Source organism: Sapajus apella, unplaced genomic scaffold (genome assembly GCF_009761245.1).
Source record: "Sapajus apella isolate SASKATOON/1434 unplaced genomic scaffold, GSC_monkey_1.0 scaffold82, whole genome shotgun sequence".
NCBI classification, from domain to species: domain Eukaryota; kingdom Metazoa; phylum Chordata; class Mammalia; order Primates; family Cebidae; genus Sapajus; species Sapajus apella.
Window position 1 is genome coordinate 8,374,231 of NW_022437022.1, and position 17,129 is coordinate 8,391,359.

General features: G+C 41.0%; 1 protein-coding gene across 1 annotated transcript in view; it reads right to left on the bottom strand.

The window, feature by feature from the left end:
- TULP4 (TUB like protein 4) overlaps positions 1-17,129 on the bottom strand; it is a 277,124-nt gene that overhangs the window by 68,461 nt on the left and 191,534 nt on the right. The window contains 1 exon segment of the mRNA XM_032253194.1: positions 9,078-9,239. Within this exon segment, the coding sequence (XP_032109085.1) occupies positions 9,078-9,239 (162 nt within the window).

Consider the following 17,129-nt stretch of genomic DNA (forward strand, 5'->3'; position numbering starts at 1 on the left):
CCTGGGCGATAGAGCGAGACTCTGTCTCAAAACAACACAAAACAAAAAAACACTGTGGTGTTTTTAGGTGAGAAAGCAAAGGGTTATATGACTGTTTTAAAGTTCCCTTTATACATCCTTTTCTTTCTGACTGCCAGACAAAGGAAGCCATCAGAAGGAACAAGTGCCTCCCTGGTGCTGCAGATGCGCTCCTCCAGAGCCATGAGCATAGCCAGTCCCCAACTTTGTGCTTCAATCCAACAAGAACCTTCCTCCAAGTAAGGAACAGATGAGGCGTGATAATGGCTCTGTGGTTATGGGACAAAATGACACATTTTGAGGAGATTTACACTGAAGTATGCACTGGTGAAATGATACGCTATCTGGGGTTCGCTTTAAATACAGCAAAGAAGAAAAAGGGCTAAAAAAGTGTAAAATATGTGGGTTCCTTATTTTTGATATGTTACTGAACATTTCCATAATCAAATTAAAAAATTACATAATTAAAAATCCATATAGAATCATTTATTTTTTATTTTTTTTACAGGTGGGGTTTCACTATGTTGCCCAGGCTGAAGTGCAGTGGCTATTCACAGGTGCAATCTCATTACTGATCAGCATGGGGGTTTTAACCTGTTTTAATGGGAGTTTCTGCCTTGTGCCGGTTCACCCCTTCTTAGGCAACTTGGTGGTCCCCTGAACCCAGGAAGTAAAGCGTATTGTAGACAACTGAACAACAGCACACCACAGCCCAGAACTCCTGGGCTCAAAGGATCCTTCCTTAGCCTCCTGAATAGCTGGAACTACAGGCACATGCCATCATGCCCAGTCAGAATCATTTATTACTTGGATACCTTGGGGAGCTAGGAAATCTCCTTGAATTCTAATTTGGTACTTTGGTCATGACTTTATCTTTTAAAAGTGAATGAATTATTCTTTTCAACTGACCAACATTTTAATGTGTACCTGCATGAGTATCTATGGCAGTTCATTTTTTATCCCTTAATATTGCTGAAAAGACATCTGCATACTAATTATTTTTAAATTTTATTTTTATTTTATGTATTTGAGACAGGGTCTTGCTCTGTTTCCCAGGCTGGAGTGCAGTGGTGCTACCGCAGCTCACTGCAGCCTCAACCTCCCAAGCTCAAGCAATCCTACCACCTCAGCCTCCTGAGCAGCTAGGATCACTGGAATGTGCCACTGTACTTGGCTAGTTTTTAATTTTTTGTAGAGATGGAGTCTTGCTACATTTTCCCGGTTGGTCTTGAACTCTTGACCTCAACCAATTCTCCTGCTCTGGCCTCCCAAAGTGCTAAGATTACAGGCATGATTTTAGGCCTGACCTAAAATTTATTTTTAAACCACTGGAACTAAATGAATTAAAAATTCTATACCAAAATATTATTTTTAATAATCCTGTTACACTGGTTACTCAAGTCCTGATTCCACTCCACTCCAAATAGCAAATAAAGGTCATATTTCTTGCAAACCGTGTATGTGAAAGAGCTTTCATCTCACAGATGTCCCAGAGGTGCACAGATATTCAGTAACTGTTACTGCTTCTCTCCCCAAGTGACCTGACAGTACTTAGCTGCTGTGAAGACACAGTGGCCTCAGGGACATGATCACACTGGCACGTATCAGATCACACAGGGTGCCAAACCTCCTTAGCAAATGAGAAGGGACAGGGACTTGGGACCTACCTTTTGTATCCCAAAGCAAAAGGATAAACCTTCCCTCCTTCTAGATTTAAAAGACACAAAACTAATACCATCAGCACTGAAGCTAGAGAAGAAAATGCCACTTACTAGTACTGCATGTGCCAAGATCTGAAAAGCTAAAAGCTTTATCGTGGTGACTATTTAATACTCATCAGCCCAGACTCTTTCTACTTTATTTGAAATCATGCTTTAAGAGTGTCTAAGAAAATATCTGATTTAAAAATAGTATTTATAAAGAAATATTACCTCTATTCACAGAAAACTAAAATCTAGATATTACTAGCAAAAACATGTATGAGGTGAAGAATTCTCATTTCAAAAACAACTGCCTTCTAAACAGGGGCAATTTCTATAGAAAATTCTTTAAATAGGGAAGTTCCTGTAGGTGGGTAGTTAAAATATAATCATGTTTTTAAAAAGTCACTTTCCCTACATTCTTTCATCCACTATATAAAGTGAAGAATATCTGTACCTGTATTTCAGGAGAACCATTAACCCCTTCAAGTGACACATTTTGGTCAAGTTATATGAAACCTTAAATACTTTCAGTTAAGCTTGTTTGAGCACAATCATCTATAACCTTTAAGTATAAATAAATAGTCCTGGATAGAAAAGTAGGAAATGGAATCAACAGGACCTGGTGACTAAGTGAAGGGTGGAGGTACAGAAAAGAGAGTTCAGGCTAGGCACGGGGGCTTACACCTGTAGTCCCAGCACTTTAGGAGGCCAAGGCGGGCAGATCACTTAAGGTCAGGAGTTCGAGACCAGCCTAGCCAACATGGCAAAACCCCACCTCTACTAAAAATACAAAAATTAGCCTGGCATGGTGGTGCATGCCTATGTAGTCCCAGCTACTTGGAAGGGTGGGGCATGAGAATCGCTTGAACCGGGAGGTGGAGGTTGCAGTGAGCCGAGATCGTGCCACTAGGCGACAGAGCAAGACTCTGTCTCAACAGAAAAGAAAAAAGAGAGAGAGTCCAGGGCAATTCCCAGTTTAGGGCATAAATGATGAGCAAGAGAGGAGTGCAGCTGGGGGAGGAGGGGCGGGTTGGAACTTAGCATCCTCTACCCCGCCTCTCCGACGGGGCGGGTGGAGAAGATGCTAAGTTCAGACCACAATGGACTCGAGCAATGTCTGTTTATGCAGAGCTGCTCTGCAGGCATGGTGGTGGTGACGGTGATAGTGTCTTGGTGTGAAGGATGAGAGCGACAAGAGCAGGACGGGTGTGGGGAGCCAGCGGTGCACAGGAGGGAGCCGATGCAGCTGTGGCAGTGGAAGAAATCACCCAAAGGATGGAAAAAAGCGAAGAGGCCTGAGGTTGGAACCTAGGAAGAGGGACTGAATGGGAAAGGCATGCCATGCCAGAGCCGGGGAGGGAGATGGCAGGGATGGGACGAGGCAAGAGCCAGCTGAGAGAGGCACTGCCAGAAAGGACATGCCTGTATGTGTTGACAGCGTCAGAAGATGCCAACCAAGGTAGGCAAGCAGAGGACGGAAGCACCAGCCTGCCAAGGAGACCACACCTGAGGTCAGGAGCCCAGAGAGAAGCATGCTCAGGGGATCTTGGGGCAAGAAACAGGAACCACTGACTGGGGAGTGAAGCTGCCAATGCCTGGAAGACACACACAAGAGTCACATCTTTGCCTGACCCAGGACACGGGGCCACCCTGACTGTGGGGGAAATGGGTGTCACTAACTTCCCTAAGTTTTGACACCTTGAAATTCTCTTAAGATGATTTTTAAAATGGTTTATGCACCCAGATTATATATGTGTCTCATTGCAGGAGGTCTGTGCAGATGGGGTATCAGGGATGACACAAGGCCAAAGCCACAGTCTGGGAAGAGCTCTCTGCAGAACCCATTGTCCCCCACAGCAGAGAAATGCCCCGGGACAGCTTCTTGGAGCTCCCCCAGGAAGGGCAGGAACAAGGAGACAGTTTTCTTTCCATGCCATTTTATGTGTGTGGAACTTTCATTCAGAAGTTACTACAAAATTCTTCCTCATTCAAACTGGAGTCTCAACTTGAAGTTTGGGGTTCTTCTTCTGACCTATCCTCAGTGGCCTCAGTCTCATCAGCTGGTCACCACCCTAGGAGGACCACACTCAGCCTGGAAATGCTGGGTGGTATATTAGCATGTCTACCTTTTACATGGAAACACAGCTCAGGTTCTCACTGCATTCTTTAGTTGAAAGGCTTTCCAAGTGAATTGACAGTTAGCTAAGATCCAGAACTGCTGGAAGAGTATTTCAAAATGTCAATGTCTCAAATAACTTTCATACATTGAGGGGCAAAGTATTCTCCTAAACCCCAGGATAACACAGAGGCAATGCAACGTTCTCTCCTTGCATACCCTGCTGTGATGCTGGGTGTTTCCAAAACTGCAAAAGCTTCACTGCAGCAACATTACTCTGGATGCAGATACTTTTCCTAGCCATGCTTAAATTTATTTGACATTTTCTATTTGTGTCATTTTGGTTTGCTCCCAAGCCCTATAAAACCTGTTCTATTTATAAATATATCCTGAGTTTATCAAGCTGAGTTTATATCACTACTTCTTCAGTGACTTTTCTTTTCTCCAAAATATTTTCTATCAGTCTATTATAGACTGAACTGTGTGCCCCAAAATTCATATTTTGAATTTTGTTGAATAAATGTGTTGAACCCCCAATGTGACTATTTTTGGAGATGGGGCCTATCAAGAGGTAATTATGGTTAATGAAGTAGTATGGGTGGAACCCTAATAGGACTGGTGTCCTTACAGGAAGAGGAAGAGACACCAGAAACGTGGGTGCACAGAGAAAAGTCCACGTGAGAACACGGTAAGAAGGCAGGTGTTTGTAAGCCAAGGGGAGAGGCCTCAGGAGAAATCAAACCTGCCAACACCTTGATCTTGGACTTCTAGCCTCCATAACTGTGAGAAATACATTTCTGTTGTTGAAACCGTCCAGTCTGTCATATTGTCGTGGCAGCCCAAGCAAACTAATACCATGTCCTCACTCACTAAATAAATTCCAGGTAGAATTACATTCCTTTCTTGCAATTTAATAGAAGACAAATTTTAGCCTGAAGTTGAACACATCCTTTGAACAAATTAGCTGTTTAAGTGAAGATGACATTAACAACATGATGTGAAAAATAAACTTTTTTTTTTTTTGAGACAGAGTCTTGCTGCTCAGACTGGAGTGCAATGGCACAACCTCGGATCACTGTGACCTCTACCTCCTGGGTTCAAGCAATTCTCCTGCCTCAGCCTCCCAAGTAGTTGAGATTACAGGCGTGCACCACCATTCCAAGCTAATTTTGTATTTTTTTGTAGAGGCTGGTCTCGAACTCCTGACCTTAAGTGATCTACCCACCTTGGCCTCCCAAAGTGCTGGGATAACAGGCATGAGCCACCGCACCTGGCCTGAAAAATAACTTTTGTTTTTACAAAGGTTAAATCAAATTCAGCAACCCTGAGACTGGGATGAGACATTATATACTTTTTAGTGTGGTTCAGCATAAAGAGTATGTTACCTTTAGAGTATTCTTACCAAAATTGTTTACTCCAACTCTAATCTAGACTTAACTTCCAGTTTATAGGAAATACAAGGGCCAGAAGTAAAACAATACTATGAATAAACAATCAGACAAATCTAGAGTGTGAGGACAGGCAGCCACACTGACCTCATGAAAAAGTCAATTTAAAAAAAGGAAACTGTTCTAGACTAAAAGACTGAAGAGACAGAACAATCAACTCCTGTACACGAATTAAACTGGATCCTGGTTCCAAAAAACAAAAAAAGAAAAAGCCTAGGGAAATACAAAGATAGCCTAGATGCCAGATAATGTCACTGCTAATTCCTTAGGAGAGCCTGTGCAGGCGAATGGCCTTCTTCTCAGGATACACAAGTTGAAAGATGTAAGGCTGATATGTCACAATGTCTACAACTTACTTTCAAAAACAAGTACTACAAAAGCCTGTACGTGGGGAGCAGTAAGGAAAAAGTATGCAAATATGGCAAAATGTTTCAGGAAGGCGTCTTTTCTCAAATTTTCTGTACATTTGAACATATTCATAATAGAAAGTTGGGGTTTCTATTACCCCAAAATATCACCTCCATCTGGATCAGGATGTGAAGAGGAGAATCCACAGATGGAATACAACAAATTCTCAAAGCTGTATGCAAAGTGATCTATATAATCATATGTGACATATAATGTACACATGTGCATTCTTCCAAGTAAAAGGTTCAGTTTCTATCTGATATTCATCTAAAGTAGTCTATAACACCACAAAGGGTAATAAACCATCCTGTAGAATGAAAAAAAAATATGACAAATAGGAAAATAGCTACACTTCAAACTTGATGCTTGAAAATATACACTGCTTTATTATTATTATTGTTATTACTATTATCATTATTATTATTTTGGAGATGCAGTGCCACTCTGGAGTGCAGTGGTGCAATCTCAGCTCACTGCAACCTCCGCCTCCTGGGTTCAAGCAATTCTCTTGCCTCAGCCTCCTGAGTAGCTGGGACTACAGGCGCATGCCACTACACCCAGCTAATTTTTGTATTTTTAGTAGAGACAGAGTTTCACCATGTTGGCCAGGCTGGCCTTGAACTCCTGACCTCAGGCGATCCACCCGCCTCAGCCTCCCAAAGTGCTGGGATGACAGTCACGAGCCATCGTGCCCAGCCATGTACTGCTTGTATTTTTTAAAGCTGATAGGAAGTAGCCTAAAATACCATTATAATCCAAAATAGCTCAAGATGTGAGGAAAAGGTTTACTCCTGGAAGCTGTTTTAACTCACATTAAAGGCAGAAAGTTCTCAGGGAAGCAGAAGGAGATTCAGCCGGCTTCCTGCTGCTCTACCTTCATGTCCACTGTTCAGAGCTGCCTGAGCTGCAGGGGTGCTGCTTTCCACATCAAACTTCCGACGTTACAAACATTAGACTGGTGAACAACCTGTCTCTGTACTCTTTTTTCATTAATAAAATCAGACCAAGCAAGAGATTTGAATGAGTGGCAGAGACAAGATTACTGTTCAATGTCCCAGTTCAAAGAGGACTGACAGAGTGCCTGATACACATATTCTCTGTGTTCAATTCTTCCAAGGGTCCTTATTGCTTCAGTGACCTGCAACCCCCCTCCAAGAGATGGGGTCCTGCTATGTTTCCTAGGCTGGTCTCCAGAACTCCTATGTTCAAGTGAGCCTCCCACCGCAGCCTCTGACTAGCTGAGACTACAGGTGCCTGGCTGCAAACCTTTTATTTAAAGGCAGTGGGGGTACTTTCCTAGAGCAAAATCCTACCTCTTAGTAAAAGCAGTCATCAGGACAGAGGCTGGGCCAAGTGCCCAATCGCTTGCCACATCAGTTCTTTCCTCACGCCAAGGTCTATAGAGTCAAGGCCAGGTACGTCAGCATGGCCTCCATTCGTCCCATGGCCATGGTCTGACTGACTCCTCCCACCCCATGAGTCCCCTTCATGTTCCACAGCAGCAGTAAACCACTCCCTGTGGCACATCAACACCATGGTGTCGATACCCTGGAACTCTGCTCGGGCTGCCTGCAACAACGTCCCCCATATTCGACTTGGGAGTTGCAGCCAGCCCTTCCTGGGAAGTCCTCCCCGACACGTTGCCAAGCCATGGCTGCTGTATTCTGTGTAAGGAGAGGTCTGTCTCCACAACAGGTCCAATTGTCCCTCACAGGCAAAAGCCACATCCCTCTCACTGCTGTATCCCCAGTGGGTCCCCGGCCTGTCCTACATGTGTGCAGTCTGCTGGGGACACTGGCTGGCACAACTTATCAGAGGACCATTAGATGAACCTCACAGATGGCTCCCGGGTTCCATCACTCTAGGCGAGAAAAGAATGTGAAGCCAAGACTTCCACTCATAGATTCTTAAGGGCCTTCACATCTGTTCCTTCGTTTATCATTACAAAAGACCTCGGAATTAGGCAGGAAATAATTCACAGTCCTTGTCACATAGGAGAAACTGACCCAGGAGAGATCAGGTGCCCTGGATAAGGTCACTTAATGCAACACACTTTTCCTTGAGGGGATTCTGGAGGTAGTAAAAACCTATAAAAATATACCTTTATAATAAACGAATCTAAGTATTTCATATAAATACACACAAATAGTAAGGGATAATTGGAAGTCTTTGGGGGAAAGCAAGGGAAGAAACATGGAGTTGAAAATACCTTTTCAGAAATCTCCTAATACCAATTTCGAGAAGAGAAAAATTATTTGCCTTTTCACTTGAAAAATGAAAACATTAAATACATAGTGACCAGAGGAAACCAATTCGGTTAAAAAAAAGTGGCTCAAAAATGAAAGTTATAGTTCCGTATTATACTGCTTGCTTTTTACCAATAATAAACTTAAATCCCTGGCATAAAACATTCTGGCATTACATGTATTCTGCTATACTTGGAAAGTACGTTTTATATTTACAAAGGTTTTAACTAGTCAATCCTTACATTTAAAAAATAAATTATCTTCTATTATTTTTATTTTATTTTATTTTTGAGCCAGAGTCTCTGTCGCCCAGGCTGGAGTGCGATGGCATGATCCCAGCTCACTGCAGCCTCCACCTACAGGGTTCAAGAAATTCTCCTGTCTCAGCCTCCAGAGTAGCTGGGACTACAGGCGCAGGCCACCATGCCGGCTAATTTTCATATGTTTTTTAGTACAGACTGGGTTTCACCATATTGGTCAGGCTGGTCTTGAACTCCAGACCTTAGGTGATCCACCCGCCTCGGCATCCCAAAGTGCTGGGATCACATGTGTGAGCCACTGCGCCCGGCCTCCAAAATGAATTATCAATATAGAATTTTATTGTTATTATATGTTACTTTCTCATTTAAGTCAAACAGGCACATTAAAAAAAATTTTGAAATTTGATTTTTAAAAAATGAACCAGAGGCTCATTGCCATAAAAGAGCTGCTTGTAATCTTTTGATTCACTTCCCTCCAGCTCTTTTTACCAGGGGATGGGCTTCTTTGATGTCTTATGATGTAGCAATATACCACATATCTCATTTCCTATCCTATTGTTTGTTTAGATTAGTATTAACTTAGTGGATACATAGTATCAACTGCATATTTATGCAAATTTTATTAATAAAATAAAATTGTATATATATTTTATATAATTAAAATGTTAACTTAATGTTACCATACTGGTGGGAAACATTGTTTCTCCAATTTGTGGTTCATTTAAAATTTTTGTTTTAATTTTTACCTGGACGGTTTTCTCGTTCTTTTCCTTTGTGATTCCTCAAGCGGCTTCTGCACCAGCTCCTGCTCCTGCCCCTTTCCTCCCTCCCAGCTTCCATGGTTTTAACATCACACACCCACATTCCAGAGGCGTTACCTGTTGGTCATCAGGAGTCCATATGCCGCACGTAATTTGACTTTCCAAGTTGATTTCAGATGACCAGTGTCTTTGTCCACTGACAGAACCAACCAGGACAAACCCATCTCGATAGGAAATAAGTGCTTGAGTCCCATCATGGCTCCACGTGAAATCACTCACCTTGGGACACACACAGAAAAGAGTCAATTTGTAATCTGAAAAGGAAAGCACTTTTATCAGCCTAGACATAGTCATTAATTCAGCCTTTTGGCTAAGATGGAGATGGCCTTAAAATATAACATATCTTATTTGAAAGCTATAAGAAAAACTATTGAGATCAGCTGCAGTGCCTCATGCCTGTAAATCCAGAATGCTGGGAAGCCAAAATGAGAGGATCACTTGAAGCCAGGAGCTTGAGCCCAGCCTAGACTACATGGCGAGATCCTACCTTGACAAAAATTTTAAGAATTAGTCAGGGCTGAGTGCAGTGGCTCATGCCTGTAATCCCAGCACTTTAGGAGACCGAGGGAGGCAGATCACTTGAGGTCAGGAGTTTGAGACCAGCCTGGCTAACATGGTGAAAGCCTATCTCTAGTAAAAATACAAAAAGGAGCCAGGAATGGTGGCACGTGCCTGTAATCCCAGCTAGTAGGAAGGCAGAGGGGAGAGAATGGCTTGAACCAGGGAGCCATTCTCATAGCTTGTAATCATCACCTCATCTCAATGGAGGTTGCAGTGAACCAAGATCATGCCATTGCACTCCAGCCTGGGCAACAGAGAGAGACTCTTTCTCAAAAAAATTAGTCAGGAGCAGTGGCACACACCTGTGGCCTTAGCTACTTGGGAGGCTGAGGTGAGAGGATTGCTTAAGCCTAGAAGGTTGAGGCTATAGTGAGCTATGATTGTGCCACTGCACTCCAGCCTGGGTGACAGAAGTAGGGATTGTCTCTAAAAAACTTTTTTAAGAAAAATGACTGAAATCGACTTCAGTGCATACTGTGCATCAACAGTGTTCTATGTGTTTCATGTACATTAATTCATTAAGCCTCAAGTCAATAGCCTGTGGAAGGTATTATAGCTCTCATCTACAGAGAAGACTCAGTCAACACAGCAGGCAAGAGAGAAACAAGAAAAATCCTAGGGATATCTGGCTACAGGGTCCTTCCTTTCAACCACCGTTATACTGCTTCTCACTTATGGTTAGTAATAGATCCCCCATCACCGTCTTCTGGTCCCTTACCAAAATAGTAAAGCTGTAGGTTTCTGATGATATTCTCTCTCAGTCTTGCTAACAATATCCCCTCAATCAGAATGAAGAAAAAAAAATCTAACTGAAAACACTACTTCATACTTGGGTGTTAAGTTTACCAAATGCATTTATTGCATCTAGTCAAATGACTGTATTTTTCCCTCTATTAATCTACTGCTGTGGTAAGTTATTTGTATGGATTTTTAAATATCATACTATTCTTGCATAGCTAGCAGAGTCCAATTTGGGATATTGTCTTTTATACACACAGTTGAAGCTGATTTGCTAGTGTCTTTAAATTTTCTGCATCTGTATTCATGAATGTAGTAGACCTGTGATTTTGTTTTTGTAACGTGCATCTCTGGATTTTGCAGGGTTATGCTACCTCAGGATGAGCTGAGGTAGTCCCTCTTTTTCTAATGCCTAAAAGAATTTGTATAAAAACTGAGATGATTTGTTTCTTCAAAGTTTAGTAGATCAGGTTGGGACCTGGAGTCAAAAAAAAAAAAAAAAAAAAAAGGGGAAAGTTTGGTAGAACAAGCCTGCCAAATCATCTGGCTATGTATTTTAGTAATGGGAAGATTATTAACCATGTCTTCAATTTAATAGCTCTAGACTAAACTTTCAAGTTCTTTTTTTTTTTTTTTTAGACAGAGTCTTGCTCTGTTGCCCAGGCTGGAGTGCAGTGGCACGATGTTGGCTCACTGCAACCTCCACTTCCCGGGTCCAAGTGATTTGCTTGCCTCGGCCTCTTGAGTAGCTGGGACTACAGGCACACACCACCACACTTGGCTAATTTTTGTATATTTAGTAGAGATTAGGGTTTTGCCATGTTGGCCAGGCTGGTCTCCAACTCCTGACCTCAAGTGATCTGTCCACCTTGGCCTTCCAAAGTGCTGGAATTATAGGCATGAGCCACTGTGCCCAGTCTAAACTTTCAAGCCTTCTACTTCTTGAGTCAGTTCTGATAATTTTGAAAAGGAATTTGTATTTTCAAAACTGTTGGCAAGTAGTTGCTAGTATTTTCCTTTAAAAAATCAACTTTATTAAGGTATAATTTACATGCAGTAAAGTCCCTCCTCACTCCAGGCAGTCAATCCCCAGCCCTAGTCCTAGACAAACAGTGATTTCTGTCACTGGTTGTTCATTCTAGAATTTTGCAAATGGAACCATATGGTACCAACTTCAGTGTCTGACTACTTTTACTCAGCATAAAGATGTTGAGAGTTATCTGAATTGTGTGCATCAGTAGTTCATTTCTTTTTACATATTATTCTGTTATATGAATACATCACAATTTGTCTATCCAAATTGCTATTCAGCAAAGTCTCAGGATACAAAGTCAATGAACCAACAACAGCCAAACCAAGGGCCAAATCAGGAACGAGCTCCCATTCACAACTGCCACAAAAAGAATAACATTCCTAGGAATACAGCTAGAGGGGGAGGTGAAGGATCTCTACAAGGAGAACTACAAAACACTGCTCAAAGAAATCAGAGATGATACAAACAAATGGAAACACACTCCATGCTCATGGGTAGGAAGAATCAATATCATTAAAAGGGCCATACTACCCAAAACAGTTTACAGATTTAATGCTATTCCTATCAAACTACCAATGACATTCTTCACAGAACTAGGAAAAAACTATTTTAAAATTCATATGGAGCCAAAAAAGAATCCTAAGAGCCAAGGCAATCCTAAGCAAAAAGAACAAAGCTGGAGGCATCATGCTACCTGACGTCAAACTATACTACAGGGCTACAGTAACCAAAACAGCATGGTACTGGTACAAAAACAGACACATAGACCAATGGAACAGAACAGAGAACCCAGAAATAAGGATGTACATCCACAACCATCTGATTTTTGACCAAGCTAACACAAACAATGGGGAAAGGACTCCGTATTCAATAAATGATGCTGAGATAACTGGGTAGCCATATGTGGAAGACTGAAACTGGACCCCTTTCTTACATCATACACAAAAATCAACTCAAGATTATAAGACTTATATGTAAAACCCCAAACTATAGAAACCTTGGAGGACGACCTAGGCAATACCATTCTGGACACAGGAATGGGCAAAGATTGCATGCTGAAGATACCAAAAGCAATTGCGACAAAAGCAAAAATCGACAAATGGGATCTAATTGAACGAAAGAGCTTCAGGACAGCAAAAGAAACCAATAAAGTAAACAGACAACCAACCTATAGAATAAGAGAAAAATTTTACAAACTATGCATCTGACAAAGGTCTAATACACAGCATCTATAAAGATACTTAAACAAATTTACAAGAAAACAATCCCATTATAATGTGGGCAAAAAATATGAACTGACACTTTTCAAAAAAAGACATACATACAGCCAACAAGCATGTTTAAAAAGGCTCAAGATTACTGATTAGAGAAATGTAAATCAAAACCACAACGAGTATCATCTCACATCAGTCGGAATGGCTACTATTTAAAAGTCAAAAAATAACATGCTGGAGAGGTTGCAGAGAAAAAGGAACACATATACACTGTTACTTGGGTTGTAAATTAGTTCAGCCATTGTGGAAAACAGTGTAGTGATTCCTCGAAGACCTAAAAACAGAACTGCCATTCAAACCAGCAATTCTATTACTGGGTATACACCCAAAGGAATAGAAATTGTTCTGTCATAAAGAGACATGTACATGTATGTCGTAGACTGGTTAAAGAAAATGTGGTATATACATACCATGGAATACAACGCAGCCATAAAAAAGAACGAGATCATGTCCTTTGCAGGAACTTGGATGGAGCTGGAGGCCATTATGTTTAGCAAGCTAACAGAGGAACAGAAAACCAAATACAGCATGTTCTCACTTATAAGTGGGAGCTCAATGACAAAAACACATGGACATATTGAGGGGAACAATAGACACTGGGGCCTATCGAAGGGTAGAGGATGGAGGGTAGAAGGAGGAAGAGGATCAGGAAAAATAACTAATGGGCACTAGGCTCAACACCTGGGTGACCAAATAATCTGTACAACAACCCCCCATGACACAAGTTTACCTATGTAACAAATCGGCACATGTACCCCTGGACTAAAAACTTAAAACAAATTGCTAGATAGCTGGGTTGTTTCCAGAATTTAGTTATTATGAAACTATCAAGAACATTCATGCAATCATGTGCAGGACTTTTTATGACACGTAATTTTATTTCTCTTGAGTAAATACCTAGGAGTGGAATTGTTGGGCTATATGATAAATGTATGCTTTACTGCACAAAAAATTAGTAAACCATTTTCCAAAGTGGTTATGTCAGGCTGGGCGTGGTGGCTCACACCTGTAATCCCAGCACTTTGGGAAGCAATTCCCAGCCTTGTTGACCTTGAACCACATGTTCCTGGTAACATGGTTGTCCCCACATATCCCCACATGCATAGAACATTCAAGGAGCCCTGCATTTGTATATTAAAAGGCCAGGGTGGCGGGGCCAGCTTTTTCTGCAGGCTACATGAGTGACGTGCCTGGTCAAACCAATCCTCTGAGCCCTAAGCAAATCAGACACCACCTCCTCCAGCTTCTGCATACATACTTGGCTGGTATCCACTGATGAGAACAAACACTGATGTGTGTGATGGATTACATATTGTTTACTGAGAGATGACGGCAAGGAACATGGTGCCGTCCCAAGGCAGAAAACCGCTTATGGCATTATAGAATAGTAAGCAATATGTACCAGTCACGCACTAGTGAAACCAGTTCTTAAAACGCAGGATGCATGATCTTGCCCCCATTTCTCCACTTAAAGAATGCCTTCTAGTTTATTTTTAATTAGTAGTGAACAGGCGCTAGCTGCTTGCCTAGTTTATCTTTATTCTATCTTTAATAAATGGTGCTGGGAAAACTGGCTAGCCATGTGCAGAAAGCTGAAACTGGACCCCTTTCTTACACCTTATACAAAAATTAACTCCAGATGGATTAAAGATTTAAACATAAGACCTAACACCATAAAAACCTTAGAAGGAAACACAGGCAATATCATTCAGGACATAGGCATAGGCAAGGACTTTATGACTAAAACACCAAAAGCAATGGCAACAAAAGCCAAAATAGACAAATGGGATCTAATTAAACTTAAGAGCTTCTGCACAGCAAAAGAAATAATAATTAGAGTGAACTGGCAACCAACAGAATGGGGAAAAAATTTTGCAAGCTACTCATTTGACAAAGGGCTAATATCTAGAATCTACAAAGAACTAAAACAGATTTACAAGAAGAAAACAACCCCACCAAAAAGTGGATGAAGGATAGAACACTTTTCAAAAAAAGACATTTATGTGGCCAACAAACATATGAAAAAATGCTCATCAACACTGGTCATTAGAGAAATGCAAATCAAAACCACATTGATATACCATCTCATGCCAGTTAGAATGGCGATCATTAAAAAATCTGGAGACAACAGATGCTGGAGAGGATGTGGAGAAACAGGAACGCTTTTACACTGTTGGTGAGAGTGTAAATTAGTTCAACCATTGTGGAAGACGGGTTGGCAATTACTCAAGGATCTAACGATAGAAATACCATTTGATCCAGCAATCCCATTACTGGATATATACCCAGAGGATTATAGATCGTTCTATTATAAAGACACATGCACATGTATGTTCATTCCAGCACTGTTTACAATAGCAAAGACTTCGAACCAACCCAAATGCCCATCAAGGATAGACTGGATAAAGAAAATGTGGCACAAATAACCATGGAATACTATGCAGCCATAAAAAAGGATGAGTTCATGTCCTTTGCAGGGACATGGATGAAGCTGGAAACCATAATTCTCAGCAAACTGACACAAGAACAGAAAACCAAACACTGCATGTTCTCATTCATAAGTGGGTGTTGAACAATGAGAGCACATGGACACAGGGAGGGGAACATCAGACACTGGGGCCTGTTGTGGGGGAGGAGGGATAGGGGAGGAATAGGAAGGGGAGAAGGGATCGGGGATGGATAACATGAGGAGAAGTACCTAATGTAGGTGACGGGGTGGGGGGAACAGATGCAGCAAACCACAATGGCATGTGTATACCTATGTAACAATCCTGCAAGATCTGCACATGTACCCCAGAACTTAAAGTATAATAAAAAAAAAAAAAAGAAAGAAAAACTTAGGCATGTACCCTGTCCACAGAACCATAATAAATATTCAACATATATTAAACAAATTAGTTTTTAATTTTTATGAGTACATATTAGGTGTATATATATTTATTTCTTAGTATCAAGTCTTCAAATTAAAATTTGTCTTTACATGACTCTTAAAAAAAACATAGGACACCTGCTCACTAACAATAATCGCTGTTTACAAAGAATAAATACATGGGTCAGAGTTTGCTCTGGGCTTTCGGCTGGGAAATGCTGTCAGTCCCCAGGTGCCCCACTCTGATTTCCCCCTTTCCACTCTATTTTTGTTTCTGTTTCTTAATTCCTTCAGCGTCGTCTCGGTTGGGGTCTCCGCGACCGAGCTCGTCTCGGCAGTCTGCTGCACTCGGGAAGCTCCTCTTTCAGCTTTGGAGCTTCCCCTCGCTCTGTCTCTGTAAGGGGGAGCCTGTTCCTTCTGCCTCCTTCTTCCTTCTTGCCTATTAAACTCTCCACTCCTTAAAACCACTCCACTTGTGTCCGTGTCGTTTATCTAAACGGCATGAGGACCAAGAACCCTGGTGTTCCTCCACTTACTGCCTTTCTGGACCAAACTCATGCAGGGTATGAGGTAAGAATCAAGGTTTTCTTTTTAAAAATAACAGATATTCAGTTGTTTCAGCACCATTTGTTGAAAAGATTATCCTTCCCCCATTGAACTACTTATGCATCTTATAATTACCTTTAGTTATCTTGTAATCTCTATTTATAGCTATGCCCCATTTTCATTATAAAATTGTTTATTTCTGTGTTCTCTTTTCTCTTGATCAGTTTTGCAAGCAATTTGTCTATTTTGTTGATTTGTTTCCAAAAAACAATTTTTTGGATTTGTTGATCTCTACCTTATCATGTTTTCCCTATTGTATTAATTTTCACTTTCATTTTTATTATTTCTTTTTCTCTCATTGGATTTACTCTCCTGTTCAATTAATAATGTTTTAAGATAAACACATATCTGACCAATAATCACAGTTTTATTGCTGATATAAGTAATTAAGGATATACATTTCTCTCACAGCACCACTTTAATCATGTCTCACAAATTCTGCTATATAATTAAGGACTAAACTATGATTTTTTTATCTTGCCCAAATTTTTATCTAAGAGGTCTAGGGAGTCATGCCCCCAAAATCATAATTCTCATCAGATAGGTTGGGTTTTACTTAACCCTATATATCATGATTTACTTTCCAACCTGACTCTGACATAACATTACAAGACCAATAAGAAAATCAAAATATTTTACCCAAAAGCATGCTTGTTTGCTATATCTTGAAATGGCACTGCAAAGCTGTTATTTGCGGGGGGAAAAATTGCATTTGTAAAGAATCTCCATTAATGTAGTTAGATCTTTTTCTTCCAAACCATCCCAATCCTAAAGAGATTACCTAAAATCTGAAGAGGAAGCATTTGTCATCCTATTGTCTCTAAGGACAGCCACTATAAGACTTCAAAAGCACTTTGGGCTGCACAATCTTTATTTTAGTCTTAACATTACCTTTCTATCAATCCTGGGTCTTTAGACAAAGTCAACCGATTGTCAACCAGAAAATATTTAAATGCACCATAGCCCAGAACCTCCCCTACCCCTTTGCGTTGTTCTGCCTTTCTGGACCAAACCAATGTATGTCTTAT